Source organism: Pleurodeles waltl, chromosome 6 (assembly GCF_031143425.1).
Source record: "Pleurodeles waltl isolate 20211129_DDA chromosome 6, aPleWal1.hap1.20221129, whole genome shotgun sequence".
NCBI lineage: Eukaryota > Metazoa > Chordata > Amphibia > Caudata > Salamandridae > Pleurodeles > Pleurodeles waltl.
The window spans coordinates 1,391,920,664-1,391,941,232 of NC_090445.1; the positions used below are offsets into that span (position 1 = coordinate 1,391,920,664).

Sequence of the window (20,569 nt, forward strand, 5' to 3'; positions counted from 1 at the left end):
GTACTTCCTTGGTTGAAGGATTTTTGGTGGGAGTCTCCAAGAGGCAGTGTGTAGGAGAGAGCACAGCAAAGAGGCATGAGGGCATGACTTAGCAGGTTAGTCATTGAATGGAAAAGGCAGAGGAACATAGCTTGAACCAAATAGACTACCAAAGAAGCAACTATCACAAGAGAGAGGGACATTCTGCAGGCATTTTATGTTGGATATGGAAACTGGAGATTGAGAACAGTGATTGGAGATATGGGCACGGGGTGGGGAATGCTTGTAGACACTAGGCACCTGGCAGGGAATCGATCTGAAAGACATGAAGGAAGGGTGCAAATAGGAGATGAAGCACCATGTCAGACCTAGGGAGGGACCTTGGAGAGGGGTTTTGAAAACCAACAGGATGGGACCAAAGCATAACCTTGACACATGCAGGAGATTTGAAACTGGGCACGTGCAATGGTTCTTGATGTGGATGTCATGAACCTCCCCATTTGGGGAGCGAGGGCTTAGCTCCATTGGGTTAGCTATGTCAAACCCCCTTCAGAGAAAAAGGTGACTGGTGTCTTTCACTCTTCCTTATGACCAGTTGAGTTCATCCAGTTTCAGAGTGTTGTGAGTCAGACAACCCTCCTGGAGAAACGTATTTGCATGGGTTCTATGTAGATGCATAAACCCTCACTTCAGGCCCCAGAAATTATAGTAAATGGTAAGTTATTGTTTATAGAGTAAAATGAACATTAGAAAAACACAAATCATTGTACATCACACATCCCTACTGGTTCATATAAATGAGTTTAACCCTTATATAGCTCCTGTGTATGTATTGGTTACCAACCTCATGCCTAACGTTTTAACTGTATTATTAGTAATCCCCGTAACTATTTATGCCAAGCAAAGTGTTTATCCCCACATTTCTTTGAGAGCTGTTGGGCCTGTGATTGGATAATAGCGCTCTAGGCACCTCTCCTCAAGCAATCCGTCTATGTCCACCTATCCCACATCTTCATGCCTCCTTTTTTTCCCCTTTTCTCCAAAACCTTCTATGGCGAGGAGGCATTAATGTTAAGGATCTGCACTGTTAGGAACTAACAATATCTAGTGGGAGACCTATTCGAAAAACAAGCAAAGGTATTTACTTTGCTTCTTTCCAAATCTGTTCTTTATCAGGGTGGTTGGCCTTGCAATGTAAATCACTTACACGTAGCTTTCTAGACAGAAGATTTCTTTCTGCAGCACTTGTTACTACTACTGTCAGCCAGTTTGCTCAAATAGAGATTTTGCATGCAGTTATTGTTCATTGCTGCTCAGTAGTTCTGCTGGATTAAAGCCTTGCACATGCACTCTAAGCAGTTAGTCTGTCTCGTGTTTGTCATACCATCAAACTTTAGTTCTGTGTGAAGTATTTTCAGAATACAAAATTTGTGCTGCATATATCAGTGGACTGATCGCCATGATTGAAACCAGCTGGGAAAATGGTTGCAAGAACTTGAACAGTCCGAAGGTTGAAAGGTATGGTTACACAAGTGGCTGGCTTGAGTTGATAACACAGGCGCACAAGTGAATGAAGGAGGGAGCGAGCTAGATGGGAGATGAGTAGCTACAAGGGAGGACGCTTTGAACAGATGCATGACAAATGGGAGAAAACATAATTCTATTGTGTTGCCTTGATATCCTGCATGGATCCTAGTTATGCTGGGGAACAGTACCAGAGGCTTATAATGTGTTAGCTGCTTCATAAATCTTAGTGCAAGTGGTCAGCCAAATGGCCGACTTGAAGGTTTTTAGTGAGTTGCCATTTTAAATGTTCACTATAGTAAAGTACTATACCTGAATAATTCTTGTGCAGAAAAAAGAAAAGTAACTTTCCGTCCAAGGCCCACTCTTACCAGTCAAAAGGTACCAGCCAGACACTTTGGTGTATGACCACTCTTATTGATTTATCATAATGTTGGTGTAAAACATAGCTAAAGCCTCCTTGCAGTCCATCATTCCAGTGGGTTCTGGGTACTATATGGAGTTTGCTGAGTTCATATTTTATAAATATGTATAATTTCTTCTGTGGTAGCCTCCCTGAATGACAAATACATGTTAGTGTGAGATTTTCATTATTGTGTTATGTGTATTTGAAAAGAGCATGACTCATCCCTGAGGGTGTCATGGAGCTTGATGGCAGGTATTATGTAATCCAAGTCTGAGCCAGGGCTAGTCGAAGAGCCAAGTCTTCAGTTTCTTGCAGAATTCAAGAACTGAGGAAGTGGCTCTGATGTGCAGAGGCAGGTCATTCCAGGTATTGTTAACAAGGAAGGAGAAGGCACACAGGCCAGATCTGGTTCTGCATATGTGAGGGATGTGTGAGAGTAGGAGTCTGGCTGAGCGGAGGTGTTTAGGGGGTTTCTGAAAGTTAGTATGGTTGTTAAGCCAGTGCTGTGCAAGGCTTTATATGTGTGCATGAGATTTTTGAAAAATGCCTGTTTCTGGGTGGAAAGCCATTGGAGGTCCTTCAGGTGTGGTGGGTTTATTCTGAGCTCGGCAGAAGAGTTATGTGTGGTCTGGAGTCTTCTGGTAAGTTGTGTGTTGATTCCAACATAGTATATTGCCATAAACCAGCTTGCTGTTGACTAGGGCCTTAGTGATGGTTCTGCAAGTGTGAAGAGTATACCAACTGAAAATCTTCTTGAGCATCTTGAGTGCGTCGAAGCAGGAGGCAGAGGCTGCATTCACGTGGCTGTTCATAGCAAGCTGGTTGTATACTATGCAAGGTTTTTTCGCATGATCAGCTGAGCAAGGATCTTTGTGGTGCTCAGAGAGGAGGTTGATGGTCGAGGTGAAAGGAGTCAAATTGACCAACTGGGTGCAGCCTGTAAGGAAGGAGCAGATCTAGCAGAGTGTGGGTCCTTGAACACCAGCTTCCCGTAGGCATTGAATGAGGATGGGGTGGGAGAAGGTATCGAAGGTGGTATGTGGTGGCACTGAGGCCTCAGTGAAGTGGTTGGGACTGAATGTGAATTGAGTGGTGTCAAGGAGATGGTTGTCACGGAGGTGGGTGACTAGTCTCTTGTTTATAATCTTCTGTGTCTTTTACTAGGAAGGGTACTAGAGAGATGGGTCAGTAGTTCGCTACAATCTTGGGGTCTACTGGGGGTTTATTTGGGGGGGAGAACTGTGGCATGTTTCTAGATATCTGAGCAAGTGGCTGGTTGATTTGAATAATTCAGAATTAGGTTGAGGGTAATGCTGATTTTGGGGGAGGGGAACGTCTATTCCTTTATTTCTTTACTGAGAACGTGGTGAGTGCGGTTGTCTGAGGGTGCTGCAGTTTCTTCAGCGGTGATGGCTGGCCAAGTGGTCAGGAGGTCATCTGGGTGCAGGAAGTGACCTTTATGGTGGATGTGACAGTGAAGTGGTCAATCTGGGGTTTGGAGTGATCTTGCTGCCAAAGAAGAGGGACAGCTGGATGCGGAGGTCCTGTGAAGGAGTGATGTTGATGGAGTTTGCTGCTGGAGAGGTGAAGTCTTTCACAATGGTGAAGGGTTCCCTGGCACAGTGAATGTTGCTTTCAATGCACTTGTTGAGAGCGCAATGTTTGGTGGCTCTGATTTGTTAGTGGTAGCGTCTGAGGGCTGATCTGTAGGTGCTCTTGTCGATGTAGTTGTGGCTTAGTCTCAATTTTTTTACTTTGCCTGTAGTGTGGTTTAAGAAAGTACCCTCTTTTTGGTATGGTTACCCCACTTTTTGCCTGCTATCAGTGTGCTTAGACAGTTTCCACTGGGATCCAGCTAACCAGGACCCCAGTGATTGTGCTCTCTCCCTCCAAATGTGGTTACTTTGGACCTTTTGTCCACTCCACAATTGGCATACTTGTGCCCCTTATATGTCCCTAGTTTATCGTACTTGGGTACCCAGGATATTGGGACACAGGGGTAGCTTCTCCATTTGGGTAGAGGAGCATCGCCCCGATCCCACACCAGCAACGGTAGCTGCCAACATTTTACTGAAAAACGATAATAAACTGTTTATTATCGTGTCTCAGTAAAAGTGGTGGGACCATGGGGTGACGAGTAGTGAGGGGGAATGCACAACACTCCCCCCTCACTGCGCATGTATGTTTGGCCGGCCATCTAGGGATGGCCAAACATACATGCGCACTGGGCTCTCTCCAGCCTAGAGGGAGCCTGCACAGGCTCGCAGTTTGCCTCGGAGCGCCCTGGCTGGGCGCTCCCAGCCAATCCTGACGCTGCTCTGAGCAGTGTCCGGATTGGTGCAGGGCAAGCTGGGAGCCTGTGCCTGTTTGCAGCCAGCGACGAAGCAGAGGAGTGGAGCGGCGCGCAGCAGCAAAGGTACGTTTCTTTTTTTTTCTTTTTTTCATTAATGTATTTTTCATTTCCTACCCCCACCTCCATGTGCCGCCCTGCCCCTTCTGTGCTTAGTGAGCCGCCACTGTTGGGACACCTGGAGTCCCCCATGGGCTGCAGCATGTATTATGGCACCCATGGGAGCCATGCAAAATGTGTCTGCAGGCCTGCCATTGCAGCCTGCATGAAAAGGTGCCTGCACCCTTTCACCACAGGTCACTACACCAGGTCACTAAGTCACCCCTATGGTGGGTCCTTTCAGCTCAAAGGGCAGGGTGCAGGTCCCTGTGTGTGAGGGCACCCCTGCATGAGCAGAAGTGCCCCTACAAACCCCAGTTCCATTTCACTGGACTTCAGAAGTGCAGGAAAGCCATTTTACCCTTGTACTGGCCACAGGTCACTAAATGTGTTTAGCACATAATGGTAACTCCGAACCTGCGAATGTTTGGTATCAAATATGTTGGAATCATACCCCCAACACTGATGCGAGTATTAGTTGTACGAGTCCATGCACTCTGGGGGCTCCTTAGAGGACTGCCAGTATTGCTCCTACCAGTCTTCCAATGCTTTCCAGTCATCCTGTGCTGTTGCAGCCTTTCAGACAGGTTTCTGCCCTCCTGCTGCTTGACCAGCTCAGGTAGAGTAAGGCAGAACAAAGGATTTCCTGTGGGAGAGGGAGGCAACACCCTCTCCCTTCGAAAATAGCTGTTACAAGGCGTGAAAGGGGTAGCCTCCCCAAGCTACTGGTTTGCTTTGAAGGGCACATTTGGTGCCCTCCTTGCATATGCCGGTTTGCACCAGCCCAGGGACCCCCAGTCCCTGCTTTGGCATGATACTGGACAAAGGAAAGGGGAGTGACCACTCCCCTGTCCATCACCACCCCATGGGTGGTACCTATAGGTCCTCCAGGGGGCCACTTGATTCTGCCATCTTGGAATCAAGATGAGCGGGGAGGCCCCTGGGAGCATCTGAGTGGCCAGGTCAGACAGGTGACATCAGAGGCCCCTCCTGATAGGTAGTCACCATGTAAGGTGACCAAACCCCCCTTTTTGGGCTATTTAAGGACTCCCTTGAGGGTGGGTCCCCGGATTCGATGTGCAAGACTCTACCGGAACTCATCTGCATCGTTTACTTCTGCTCCTGGCCACCGGAACCGCAACTGGATTCTTCAGGAACCGACAAGACTGCAACACCCAGACAACCTCGACTTGAAACATTGTTTCCCTGGCTTCTTCTAGTAACTGCAACATTTCCATGGCTGTGCAGCCTCTGGGGTCGGCGAGACTTCAGCTGCATTAGGAAACCAGAAGGGAATCTCCCTTGGAGTGAAGGAGTCACTCTCCTGCATCTGCAGGCAACGATGTCTGGTTGCATGGATCCCGGGTCACAGGTGGTGGTCTGGAGTGGTTCACTTGGCCCTCTCTGTCCACTGTCCAACTTGGGAGACGGTGAGCCCTTGTCTTTCCTTGCAGGACAGTACCCCTTTGCACCATGGCTTCTGCTCCATGGGATCTTCAACCTCTGAGTAGCCCCAGCGCCAGCACTTCATCCTCGCAAGGACAGTCTCTGATCTGCTGCTCCAGCGACGTGGAACTCCTTTCCCAGTGTGCTGATTGGGCCTCACTGCTACTTAATGTACCTGCTGCCAGTGGGTTGCCTGTAGGGACTGTGGTTGCTTCTGCTCACGCTCCCAACCTTGGAGGTTAAGCCAGGACTCCCCTCCAAGGGTCAAGTCCTCTGGACTTTGCTGGTCCTCTTCAGAATTGCAACTCTTCTTTTTCTTCCTCTTGCATTTGCCAAGGCTTGTTGGTGGTTCTCCTAACCACTGACCATCTGCAATCCGGCGACCGACGTGGGACATCATCTGCACCACTCCAAGAACTTTTCTGCAGCTGCTGGAGTCTACAGCTGGTCTCCTGCTTCCTCCATGGACCAGTATCTTCAACTACAGAAGGGTGGGTAGTGGCTCCTGCCTCGACCGTACACTCCATCGTGGACTTGACTCTGTCCCTTTCTTTTGTAGGTGCCCCCCCCTTCCGGAATCCACTTTTGGTTTCTCCTGGTCTGTTCCTGTTCTTGTACAATCCATTTTCTAAGTCCTCTTGTTTAGTCCTTGGGTAAACCAGATACTTACCTCTGCTCTCCTGGTCGCTGGGTGTCACTAAGGTACTCAGCTCTTGGGGTCCAGAGTTCTCCCAACCCCTTCTAACTACTCCATATCCTTAGGTGGGGGACTTCACTTCACATTCCACTATTTTAGCATATGGTTTGGTCCTGCCCTAGGGGATTAACTATTTTCTACAGTTTTGCCAATGCTTGTTTTTTGTTCTAATCTCTGATTGCTATTGGGTATGAATGTCAACCAGGTTTATTTCAGGAATTGTAGGTCCAATGAGTGGTCATGCAGCAGCATGCAGATTCCATCTGAATGTGTGCCAAGGAAGTGGGTGTTGAGGCAGGGCAGAGTGGGGGTTGGGATGTTGTGGCTGTGTAAGAGGTGTGGTGTATACAGGGGAGGTGAGAGGGTTCAGGAGAATAGGTAGGTGGGGAAGGAGAAATCACCTTCAGCATTGGCCGACTAGGCTTGGCAGCAGCACTACAGGGTATGTCCAGGGTTCAGCGTGAGGAGACCCACAGAGTAGTAGTAGTAGTAGTGATGGGTGGGAGGAGGTCCAGGGGTCCTAACGCTGGTCAGGCTATGGACAGACTTGCCTTTGGAGCACCTTGGGGAGGGATATCCATGTTGCGTCCTCCATTAGGTGGTACCTGGAGGGTGGAGGAACTTTGGGGCAGTGGTGTGGATGAGCGTGCAGCAGGAATGGAGGGTGGTGGTGGTGAAGGAAAGGAAGGGAGAAGAAGGTAAGTGAAAGCAGCGAAAATGGGAGGAAAAGCAGCACAAACGACAACAAGGAAAGCACTAAAGTGTAAAAGAACGAAAGAGCATGAGAGCGAAAGGGTTACAAAACAGCAGCGAACAATGAATATGAGAAAAGTACTACAAGACGGAAGAGAACGAACATGAGTGAGCGAGACGTCAAAGAAGGTGTAGAAAAGTGGCTAAGAATGAACCACTTTAGTTAGTTCATACAGCCATTATCTGACTTCTGGTATGTAGAACAGTTTGTTTGGATTGATTTTAAGTTTCAAAACAATTTTGGAGATGTATGCATCGGTCATTCAATTATTTTGTCCGTAGTGGGCCTATAACATGAGCTACTATTCCCTACATAGTCTTGAATCATTCTTTTTTAGAGTTGGTAGCATTCTGTTTTTTTTTTTTTTCTGAAGGGCAACTTTTTTAACCTGAAAAATTGCAGTTCCTCTTTTACTTTATAGTTGCAGCTGATTTTCTGTGCTTTCATTTGGGTTTTTATTTTAAAACGTTCAAGTGGTGTCGGTGCAATTTCATATCTCTTGATGTCACACTAATTATAACTTTTCTTAGAAGGTTCGGCTTACTTGCTGTCTACGGGTATATTTATTAGGGAGCACATCACTACCGTGCAGTTAGCTATCATAGTCCAGACCTGTTTCGAGGGCCCATTTCTAAACTGGTTTCTCATATTTTGTTTCGTGTCTTTCTCAATTATTTTTTGCATGTTTTAAAAACGTATTAACTTATTTAGGCCCAGCATTTTTACCCAACCCTCCTTAAACTGTAAGGGAAAATGTTTGACCTTATGTTCGAATTAATCCAACTGTTGTCAGAAATATGGCGCGCTTGGCCCAAACCTTTTACAATAAGCTTTCAGCCCTGTTACAAAACCAAGCTGGGGTGGAGGAGTGTGAAATGTTATGTTTTACGCAGGTTTCGTCCCCATCCCATCCCATTACACAAATGATCTGGGCAAAAATGGAATTTACATTAATAAACAAAATAGCTCAGACGTGCTCTTCTTAGACCCTGTTGCTGCTGTGAGCGCACTGTGCTGTGCGGGACCCCGCTGCTGGCTATGAGCGCACGATGTGCCGGACCCTGTTGCTTCTGTGAGCGCACTGTGCTGTGCCGGACCCCGCTGCTGGCTATGAGCGCACGATGTGCCGGACCCTGTTGCTGCTGTGAGCGCACTGTGCTGTGCCAGACTCCACTGCTGGCTGTGAGCGCGCTGTGCCAGACCCCGACCCCGCTGCTGGCTAGGAGAGCGCGATGTGCCGGACCCTGTTGCTGCTGTCCGCGCGCTGTGCTGTGCCAGACCCCGCTGCTGGCTATGAGCGCGCGATGTGCCGGACACTGTTGCTGCTGTGAGCGCACTGTGCTGGGCCAGACTCCACTGCTGGCTGTGAGCGCGCTGTGCCAGACCCAGACCCCGCTGCTGGCTATGAGCGCGCGATGTGCCGGACCCTGTTGCTGCTGTGAGCGCACTGTGCTGTGCCAGACTCCACTGATGGCTGTGAGCGCGCTGTGCCAGACCCAGACCCCGCTGCTGGCTAGGAGCGCGCGATGTGTCTGACCTTGTTGCTGCTGTGAGCGCGCTGTGCTGTGCCAGACCCTGTTGCTGCTGTCAGTGAGCGCGCTGTGCCAGACCCCGCTGCTGGCTATGAGCGCGCGATGTGCCGGACCCTGTTGCTGCTGTGAGCGCACTGTGCTGTGCCAGACTCCACTGCTGGCTGTGAGAGCGCTGTGCCAGACCCAGACCCCGCTGCTGGCTAGGAGAGCGCGATGTGCCGGACCCTGTTGCTGCTGTCCGCGCGCTGTGCTGTGCCAGACCCCGCTGCTGGCTATGAGCGCGCGATGTGCCGGACCCTGTTGCTGCTGTGAGCGCACTGTGCTGTGCCAGACTCCACTGATGGCTGTGAGCGCGCTGTGCCAGACCCAGACCCCGCTGCTGGCTAGGAGCGCGCGATGTGTCTGACCCTGTTGCTGCTGTGAGCGCGCTGTGCTGTGCCAGACCCTGTTGCTGCTGTCAGTGAGCGCGCTGTGCCAGACCCCGCTGCTGGCTATGAGCGCGCGATGTGCCGGACCCTGTTGCTGCTGTCAGTGCGCTGTGCTGTGCCAGACCCCGCTGCAGGCTATGAGCGCGCGATGTGCCGGACCCTGTTGCTGCTGTCAGCGCGCTGTGCTGTGCCAGACCCCGCTGCTGGCTATGAGCGCGCGATGTGCCGGACCCTGTTGCTGCTGAGAGCGCACTGTGCTGTGCCAGACTCCACTGATGGCTGTGAGCGCGCTGTGCCGGACCCTGTTGCTGCTGTGAGCGCACTGTGCTGTGCCAGACCCCGTTGCTGCTGGCTGTGAGCGCACTGTGCTGTGCCAGACCCCGTTGCTGCTGGCTGTGAGCGCACTGTGCTGTGCCAGACCCTGTTGCTGCTGGCTGTGAGCGCACTGTGCTGTGCCAGACCCCGCTGCTGGCTGTGAGCGCACTGTGCTGTGCCGGACCCTGCTGCTGGCTGTGAGCGCGCTGGGCCGGACCCTGTTGCTGCTTTCAGCAGACTGGCAGAACAAATTTCTGACAAGGGCTTGAAGGTGGATGAAAAATAGCTGTGTATGTGGGGGTGATCGCTAAAGAGGGGACTGGCCTTTGCAAATAAGCGCGTGACTTACGTAAAGTACATTTTTGAGAAACCTGTAGTGTGCCACCAAACCGGTATTTTGGTTCCTCTTGGAGCATTCTGAAAATGTTCTTGTATTTTTTTCAGACATACAACAACTGATAACAACATAAAACCGGCCAGGACTGTTAACTTTGTCCATGGTCGTTAGCTTTTAAAGATCAACGATTTTGTTGTAAATAAATATTTAAATTGTGAACTAAGCAATACAGAGGCCCGTGGAGGGGTGTAGTGGCCTTCCAAGTGTCTCAATCACTCCTTTTGTGTTCTCTCTTAGACGTTTTCCCTTTTTCTCTTCACAGTTCCTTCATCTATACATTTTACCTCATCTCTTCACTCTTCAGCGCCCTCTTGCCAATTTCGCCTCAATGCACTTACTTGCATCTCTGCTTCACCACCCACAAGTGCACAGGGCTCCCGCTCATATGTAAGCACTGCATTTTCTTTTTCTTTCACCATGTCCGAATTTTGACAAGTGCGTACCTCCTTCACAAGTTTGCATAGAGACAATATTGCAGCTGGAATGCCGACCATTGCTCTGTGCTCTCTGTAGAGGTGAAGGATTTGGACTGCTATGAAATCTGAACACTTTTTTTTTTTTTATTTTTTTTTTTAAAGGCACTAGGCACTGTGAAAAACTCAGCCTGTATTTACCCTCCACCCCAGAGCACCCAGTCATGGCTCATTATAAATAGATAGATTCGACTCAGTTTAGAGGAAGAAGATACAAGAGTAATATGCTACACGAAAAACAAATACAGAATCAACATCATGGAAATAGTTAACACTCTTTGGGAATGTAAGATTAAATGAAACGCGAATTATAAACCGGATCTAAATTGCTGACACTATCTTAATTTTTGTTGTTGTTGTTGTTGTTCTGTATTCGCTCACTGTTTTATCATTACAATTAATGACATCAATAAAGGGCCCAACAGGGACCCGTTTTACTGTCCGTTTTTAATTTCTACCAGGTCTAAAACCCAATTAAAACCCTGTTTCTGACTGTGCTGTACAAACTCAGTTCTTCTGTGTGAACACTGTGCCTTTCCTTGGCCATGAGTAGCTGCTAGATGGGCGAAGAAACTGTGCTATGAGAGACTGATCCGGAGCATTGGTGTAGCAAGGCAGTCATGGGCCCTTATGAAAGCGAGGAAAGAAGGGACCGTGGCCATCCCCTGGTTAGGATAGCCTTTCACATCCTCATTCCCGGACACCATTACACTTGGTGCGCTTATGATAGCTATGCTCGGAACACTTGCCACTGGGTGTAAGAGTGAGCACTTGAGCTTTCGAGCTGAGGAATGTATAGTAAGTGTAATTAACATTTACTCTTTCTCCCATGTTCCAGTTGTCCTTCAGCTCAAATCCCAATGTAATTTATTATTACAATAATGTTTTTTTTGTTTGTTTTTTTGTTTTACAGAATCCCTCTACTCTACTGTACCATTTACTGCAATGCCATCTATTACAAGTACTGACCGAGCAGCGCCAGTGTTTAGTTCTACTAGGGCTACACCAGTAGTATCAATGGAAGCTGATGCGTCGGTTTTAACAACCAAGTCCTCCCCTGTAGATCTAACAGTACCATTGCTTCTGGGTCCAGCTAATGACTCTTTGATAGGGGTAGATATTCCCAGTGCCTGCCCAGCTGAACCAACACAACCTGTCTGCAGCACTGAGCCATCAGTGCCACTCGTGGATTCTAAGGAAGGTGACAGCACAACAACAAAGATGAAGTCTACCGATCCTAGCTCAACACTGCAGACACCGACGGCCGTCAGAAGCCAAACGTTCTCACAGCTGAAAAGCCTTCCAAAGGGGTTGTGCATGAACACCACACATTCTGAGTCAAGGTATGTCATGTGGTGGAGGTTATGGACAAGGTGGGGGGTTGGCCACTCCATATCATGGATGCTGTATGCAGTTCTGAGCACTTTACCTACAAGTTCTGGGGCTTTGGGACTGTTACTTACTGATCTGTAAAGAGCAAATATGTTGTCCATAGGCCCCTGTGAAGCACAGATAGGCGTGAAGCAGAACTTATACTTGAACGCCAGGCTATAAGCTAGCTGAGAAGCATAGGTTGTAAGCACATGTTCATGCTAGGCCTAGGGGGAAGCTTAAAGGGCAAATTATGCATATTAAGGGGCTTGGTCTAAAATGTCTGGGGCCTGTTCTAACCTGTTTACCGTGCCTAGATTTCACTGAACAACTTTTCTGAAAGATGGTAGTGTGGAAAGAGTTTGCAAGAGAATGTACAAGACATTACAAAGAAGAGTTCTCTGAAATCCCTGTTTTCCCCAGTATTTTTCTCCTGTATCTTGGAATTCTGACCAGACTGGTACTGCGAGATCTAAGGTTGTGTTCAGTATCTGGAGGAAGTGTTCCTTATGCAGGTGTAGAAGTGACTAGCACCTCTAAAGGATTTTAGTACGCTAGACAACATTGGGATTTAATTGTTTGCTGCACTGTGAGATAGTGTGGATCTTTCAGGACCCTTGAGGTCTTGACACTTTGTTCTGTGTTGTACATAGTGCTTTGAATCTCTTCCTTTGGAGAACCACTGAAGACTATATGTAGACCATTTGACCATATTCTAAGCATATCATTATTAAGGTTAATTGACATCGGTTTTATGATTCAGCTGTTGCAAAGGGAGCACCTTTTTCGGCTTCATGAAGTTTGTGCTGCCTTTAAACCAACACATCACTTTAGTTGTGAAGATCACAACACTCACATTGTATTAGGTTGTTGCACAAAAGCAGAGAACTACATACTGTGCCTTTGGTGACTTGAAGCAAAGTGCCCAATTTAGTATGAATTCTCTTAGCTGAACAATGTTGAATTTCTTTTTTACAGGGTGACATACTTTGATGCTTTCAGCCAACCAGGTCCCAGAAGAGGCTCAGTCACCTTTGTACTAATATTTCACCATACCGGAGTGGTTATTGTGATTCCTTTAGAAAATTGGACAATTGTGAAACTGGCAATCTCATTCTGCTTTAGGATTCTCATTCAGTACAAACTGGGCATGTGGTTCCTTTCTGCTGGCGCAGAGATTACCTATGAGAGAGACCCTTCAACATGCAGGCAGCTGCTTTTTTTTTATTTTAAACACGTACACGTTTTTAGCACGTGACATTTGGTAGCAATGTTCTTAGAAGTTCTGAGCCATTTCAATGGTGGTCTTGATCTGCCAGATAGAAGGAAAATTGGAGTAGACTACAAGATTCAAATATGTGACCTTTCACTTTCCCTCCAGTTATCACAGTGGGAACATGACCAATGGAGCGAAAGTAAATGGAGCATAACCTAAACCTCCCATACTTGAATCCTGTAGCACAGTGCGTTTTCATGAGTGTGTGTTTTTGATTTTTAAGTTAACATTGTAACCTGCAGGCCACAAGTTGCTGCCCAAGTGAATTGTATGACTGGGATATTCAACTGCCACAAAGATCTGCATATAACCAGCAAGGCTTAAGTGTGAATTTTTAAAGTGAAATCTCAAACTTTCATTTTTCTGTGGTCGATGAAATGAGAACGTTTGAACGAAGTAGTCATTAACATCAATCATAAGTGCCAAAAATAGTTACGTTTATATCGTGGGCACACAAACAAACTACACATATATTCAATGCACGTTCCATGTCATTTATTCTGTCAAAGTTCCTACCTAAACCTCGCCTCGTGACCTAAATTCAGATATTAATGAAACCGGCTGGGTCCTTATCAAACTAGAGAAGGTTTAGCCACAAAAGTGTATACAACGCTGGAAATGCCCCCTGGTTACCTTCTTCCATGACATTTTAAAAAGGGCATGTATTAGTCAAGAAATTAGCAAAACAGGAAGAGTAATCATGGCTTGAAAATATCACTTATTTACAATCACAAAGTTCTTTCAATTGTTGTCAAAAGGGTGTAGTCATCATTCTACGTAGGAACAGAAACCACTAAGATGCATACATCCGAAGTGGTTAATAAGAGCCAACATTGTCATCTCCATGAGAAATCATTTGGTATCTCCTACAAGTATGTAACAATATATTGGGTACCGGTACTTTTCGAACAGCAACGTAACACAGGTGACCTTGAACAGGTGGACTTGGGTTGTCTTTCGTTGGTTTGTTTTGACTTTGTAGTGGTCCCTGCGAGGGACCACGGGGCATTCCTGGGGGAACGCAGCAAGGGATCAGGGCACTTGGGTGCAGGCCGAGCAGTGCTGGGAAGTAGAGAGGGTTATTTAAAATCATAGAAGCGAAATTTGATAATGTTCCTCTGCAGAATGTAGTGATAGAAGACCACCTATATCTAAAACTAAAGATCTAAAGGGCTGCTGCTGAAGATGTTGTGATGTATTATAATGAATTGGTCAAGTGAAGGGGCTCTTCTGACAACATTGAAACATGGATGGAAACCTTTTATTTTCCTCAAGTGCCATCACGGTACATATGCCACTGCTGCTTTACACACGAACACCCTGAGATGCTGATCTGAAAGGTGGGGAGAGGTGTTTAGTATTAGTTTATACTCTGCTAGGTAGGAGCGCTCTTGCTGGTTCTAGGACCATTGTTCTGCTTTGTGCACTTACATATAACAAGCATATCAAGACTATTGTTTTGTGTTTTCAGGTTAATGAACAATTAAAACCTTGATCAGGACACTTCATCTGTTGTTACTTAACTATGCCGCTATGCTTTGTTAGCTTACCATATTCTCAGAAGCGAGTGTCCCTTTTTCTTGTTTCGGTGAATGGCCTTTCACAGAGTTAAATTCATTCTGGTGACCTGTTCTTTACATCTCTAGTTTATTCCAAATGTTAGTCTCACCTTCAATATTGTATCTCCACATACAAAAGGTTAAGGCTCATTGCATTGACTCCAAACATACGGCTTGTTAATATACTCCTTTTTAAGGCTCTAGAAATAAAGCTTAATCCTCTTACCACCCGGTCCCACCTTTTGTATTTTACTGGCCTTGGGTATTCAGGAACCGAAGAGAAGCGGTAGTGCTGGTGAGCTAGCAGCGCACCCCCTCTTACCCCACCCCCCCATACTATTTCATGTCGCATCACTCCTACTCAAAAATGTATTTCTAGATGTTTGAAGCAAGCCCGTATCAACGAGCCTGCTAAGATGGCTGACCCCACTAGATACCACCAGGTGTTGGAGTTGTTTTTTTTTTTTATCCTCTCCAGGAGGATTTTTTAGGTCGTTCGTAGCAGCGCCCAAGTGCTGCTTTTCCGACGTGGTGTTCTCTATTTGGGTTTTCAAACCACACCCACCTCACGCCCATCACCATCACTCGCTCGTGGGCCTGCCCTTCAAACATCCTTTATCATCGGTTTGCTTATGTGAAACTGTTTTACTTTTCATTTTCAATTTATGTTGCAAGAAAAGTCCGGTTAGGAGTTTGCAACGCTAATAGCTCTAACTCGAGCAAATGCGAGACCCATTATATTGCAAATGCTTGTTTTATTCTGGAAACCATTGCTCGTAATGTGTGTAGCCTCTCCCCACCCCACCTCTTTGCCTGGAAGCACATCCTACTTCTAAACGCTTAATTTAGGCTCGTCATATTAATAATTGTCATGCAATAAATATGAATGGTCTCCTCTGTGCCTCCGGAAGATCTCCTACTTCACCTCCAGAATATTTTCATAATTACAAGAGTAAAATGATCATTTGAATAATGGGAATAATTACACGCTATTCGCAGCACTTGGACGATTCAAAACTGTGGATTTCAAGTTATCTATATGCATACAGTTCATTGCCTATGAATTCGCCTTTTTAGGGTCGAGCCTGCGTCGCATGCGTATCGCGGTGAGACGCTTTAGGTATTAGAAAAGGTCTCGGAGCCCTGTCGACGTCACGTCAGTGTTTTTCATTGGTTCGTGGGCTTGCTTATTAAAATCTGCTTGCTTTCATTAGTCGAAGGCATGCATACGTCATGCCTTTTCCGGTGGCTTGCCCTCCTCGAGCGCATCGACCAAGTACAGAAAACATGCGAGGCTCGCTGTTTTCTGTCCGGCTCGTGGACTACCTTTTCTCTATTTTCCTAGCGCGATTTCGCTTGGCAGAAGTCAAGCGCTTTACACAGTTAATTGCACTTTTTCGGGTTACGTACATAAATGCACTTTTGCCGATAGGTGAAAAGTCGGGTTAGGAGTTTACGCTATCAGCTCTAACATGAGCAAACGTGAGACCCGTTGCATTGCAAATGCTTGTTTTATTTTGACTGTTCATTAAAAACTTCATTTGTCAAGGCACTCCAATCTTAAAAATCGTACTTGTTTTCCCATATTGTGTTTCTCACGTATTGCTTTCCTCCCTTTTTTTTTTGTTTTAAATGTGTTGTCTTTTTGAAACTTTTACCTAGTCTCTAATCGGGAGCTAAAATACTGTAGTTAATTTAGATCTTCTTGAGATACCACGCTGACATTTTTCTGAGATGCTGGTCTTCAACAGTTTAACAATTATATGCCTTCATCTCAAACATGCTTAACAAAGGCTGTTTTGGAACCTTAGTATTAGATTTGGAAGAGAGAAGCCACAGGCTAATCTTGATATGAGCTACATTTATAAATGGCTACCAAGATGACAGTCATTTATGAAGTATTTCCAGGAACCAACGTCACATCGGTTCCTGGCAATGCTTTTTACAGTTTGGTGGCAGGCTGCATTAACATTATGGAGCCTTGCAAGTAATCTCCCATGTTAGGTGAACATTATTTGCATTTTACTATTCCTCACCAACAAGGTGTGCCCGGCAGTGACGGACAATTAAAAAAAAAATTGGCAGACAGTCATTCTCCGACAACCCTTACTCTGTTGGGCCAAATAGTCAGCCCCTCCACTAACCCAGTTTCCCCAAAAACTGAGAAGAAAAACAAAAGGTCTTAACATGGTTATTCCTTTAACCTGTGAGCTGCTCTGAGAGATAGTTAGGATTCCTTCATAAGCATTCTTTAGGAAAATTGATGGGATCCATTGATTCAATAAGTGGGGGAAAGGATCCCACCGTGGATGTTTCTTGAGCAGCATAAGGGGGAGGCTAACGGCCAAGCCCACCCTGATGGTAAGCAGTAGTGGCCTCCGACAGAAGCAGAAGAGTTTGTTGCTTCTGTGAATGTCTAAACCCACCACATACCTCATTCCCTACTTCTTCCCCTCCATTGTGATGGCCCCTATTACATGATCACACAGGCACGGGGAATGCCTGTGACTGATAACTGACATAACAGCAGTGGTGGTAAAGGAGGGCTGACACAAAATGTAGACCATCACCAAGATTCACCTTTACCCCAAGACCCCCTTTGCTGGGAAAGGGTGAACAGCAGCAACCTTGAGTGGTGGCAGACACTGCACTCCAGAGAAGAGGAGGTGGATAATTAGGATTTCTTCAAAAGGCACCTGTCTCATTTAGAGATGGATGAAAAAAATAAACAGAGGGTTTGGTGAGCGGTTTATGGCAATATTCCTGTGATAAGTGGTACAAGTAAAGTTTTAAAAAATACATGTACAATAATTAAGAGATTCACTTAGAAAAGTGAATTATCAAATTGTAGAAGTGTTCACAGGATGTAATGAAAATAATAAAGGGCATGGCTACATCTTAAGATACAAGGCCACCTGAAACTTCAGTTGCGTGAAAGGGAATTCTCCCTTTGATGGATACATTGAAGAATAAGAGTAACTGGTTTGTTTGAATGTAGCTACACAAATTTATTTTCCCCAAAAGAAATAGGTGGTCTTCTGGCAACTGGTTGTTTGTCCCAGAGGAGGTGTACTGTTGCAGAAGTACCGTGGCACTTATTAATCACAAGTATTTTAACAGTCAATGTATTTTCTCTTTTTCTCTGAACTTAAAGAAAATTGAAATATCAAATATCAAAAAGGGTGCCAGACCACTATAGCCTCAGTAGAACTCCACACTTTAGGAGAAAGCTATTTCATGGAGCATTGCCATAACGACCTTATCTGTGATGGTATGTAACATATTCTCTATAATCCAGTGTCTGGTTAATTTGTTGTTCAGACTGCCAAAAATGTGAAAGTGGCTATTTCTGAAAACAATCCCCATTCCATCCCATTATTGTACATTATTATTTTCTCATATAGGTGCCATAGAGGCACTTCGATGTAATACTTTGAAAGAGTTCCAAAATCTTTGATTCTTCTACACTCAATAGTTTCTAGAAATAGTAGCTGTTTTGAGTACACCAGTTTACAAAATAGCATAGCAAATCCTTTCCATGAAAGACAGAATTCCTCTTTCTCTCGTAATGTAGCTCAGTTTAAGAATGTACCTTCTTGTTTCTTCTGTAGATGAAATCCCCCTCACACACCCAACTCCATCCATTAGCGATGTATGCACAATCAGGATGAAATTTGTACATGCAGTGACAATGCATCATTGAACTGGTGAAAAGTGATCAATTTTGCATGCAACATTTTAGTAACATCCACTCTTTTTAAGCTAGAAAGATTTGTTTTTTGGTTATAATTTCATTACCTGCACTCATCTAAGTGTAATATAGTAGTTGATTTAAATGATTGATAACAGAAAGCACTCACAAATAGGATCTTGTTGTAAGTTCCAACATTCTTGTTCATAGAAAAGGGTACTCAACAAATTATTCATATGAGGTGCATGGGAGCGACTAAGAGTAGCACACCTTACCAGGTAAAAAATTGTTTTTATACAATACAACACATCTATTTTAACGAGCCACCAATTCACACTGATTCATAACCGTAGATTCACCACTACAACCTGGTAAGGTAAAACAAGGTTAGTTGAAATCCATTACACTTATAATGCATAGATTGTAAATATATAAGGTAGTTAGGACTGGATGGTTAATAGGGTTGTAAGGGGCTGTGTTTTTAAGATTCAATGATGAGTAGTTGTTGGAGCAAGGGGGTTTAGTAGTCAAGGAAGGGTAGCATTAAGTAGTAGTAAGGGATTTATAGAGTTGAGGGATGGGTTTCCAGTATAGCCTTGGAGCCCGCTGTAGCGGGCAATACTGGCCATTGAAGACCCGCTCCTTTATCTAGATAGCTGGGCTTTAAATAGTCGGTATAACCCAGCTACGAAGGGCTATAAGGCTATTGGAACATTCTGCCACTAGAGGGTAGAATGTTTTAATAAAACAAAGGCCTCACGAAGCCTTTGCTCACAGCTGCTGCTGTGAACAAAGCATTGGAATGTCGGTGCTTCAGGCTTTTACCAGCCAGTAAGAACCCAGAGCACTCCATTGTCTCCAATGGCACTCCCAACATTCTGAGGTTCTAATTTAAACCCCGTCCCTTTTTATATACTTAAAAGTTAACATTTGGCAACCACCATAATTTTCTTTCCTATTCAGAAACAATTCAAGTGGCAGAGAATCGCCAGCTACTTAGTAACTTTACATGTACTTTGTATTAGTCTGCTAAGAGCACTCCATATAAAATAAGTAACCCATGCCACTTTTCACTTGAAGTGTGTCGAGGAATAGCAAAGAGTTATAAAGCTGGGGGCTGTCAAGTTTTGAGTTTCAGCTGTTAACCTGGAAATAAGTAACAAACCACGTTAGAGGGAATAAAATGATTGCATAATTGTGTACTATGGGCCATTTAATATGCAACCAAAAAAATTTGTTGAGTGGAGTTTTCCTTCCCCTCAATGAGTATTAAACCATTTTATAGAAACAAATATTGAGGGCCCTATTCTGAAGAAATCTGCTATTTGGACATAAGTTAAAGAATTGTATGTCCTTAGTGGTACTGAAAGTTGTACACATTGAAAATTGCTAGATGCTCGGTGCTAAAAGCTGGTTATTGAACTTGGTAGGGGCACCCTGTTTCTGGAGTACTACCTTCTTCTTTCCTGTCATTAGCGTCTTATTGTTGCTAGTATTTAGTGTTTGCAATTTTTTTAATTTTTTTATAGATAACATGAACTTGACTCAAAGGTTTTGGAGTACTTTACATAAGCGCCAGTTATATTACACCAGGACATGTTCATTTTTGTAGGTATGGGGAGATTAAATGATGTGCCCAGAATCACAGGATGTTGAGCTAACATGGATACTGGAACATGGTTCTCCATATTAAAAGTCTGCAGCTCTGGCCATTACGCCACATTGTCCTCCTGTTGCAAGGATGTGGTGTTATGGGGCCAGTTTGTTTGACTGCAGAGGCACGGTATTAATCGACTTCATGGGAAGGCTCACAATCAATTAAATATATCTTCTAACCTAAAACTGTAGAACCGCCTATTAAAATGAATTGTCCTTGAAATTGTGAAGGATCACAGTAGGAATGTCCTGGGCACTAAACATAAATATAGAAAGAATGAGTATCTGACCCTAATGATCCCTTGAAAGCAAAATGGGGATAAGATTTTTACAGTCAATCTTATGACCCTCTTCCTGCACCAAAGCTTAGAGAAACGAACAATATTTTTAGCTCTTCAGTATCTGTGGTCCTCATCTCCTGAATTCAGTGAAAATCTGCACTGGTGAAACACACGCTACATTTTCTAGAATGGAGATGTATCTTTCCTGGCTCTTCTTGTTGACTCCCAACTTGAAAAATACCTCTAATCACACCATGCAAACTCTACACCATTAGAATTCCATTTGCACTTCTATCCTTCTATTCATCCCTCTAGTCATAATTCGTATAGTCATC

General features: G+C 45.2%; 1 protein-coding gene across 1 annotated transcript in view; it reads left to right on the plus strand.

Annotated features, from left to right (window-relative positions):
* LOC138300880 (rho guanine nucleotide exchange factor 19-like) overlaps positions 1 to 20,569 on the plus strand; it is a 133,801-nt gene that overhangs the window by 16,974 nt on the left and 96,258 nt on the right. Inside the window, exon 2 of the mRNA XM_069240733.1 lies at positions 11,314 to 11,743. Within this exon, the coding sequence (XP_069096834.1) occupies positions 11,346 to 11,743 (398 nt within the window). The 5' untranslated portion in view covers positions 11,314 to 11,345. The remainder of the gene's footprint in view (positions 1 to 11,313; positions 11,744 to 20,569) is intronic.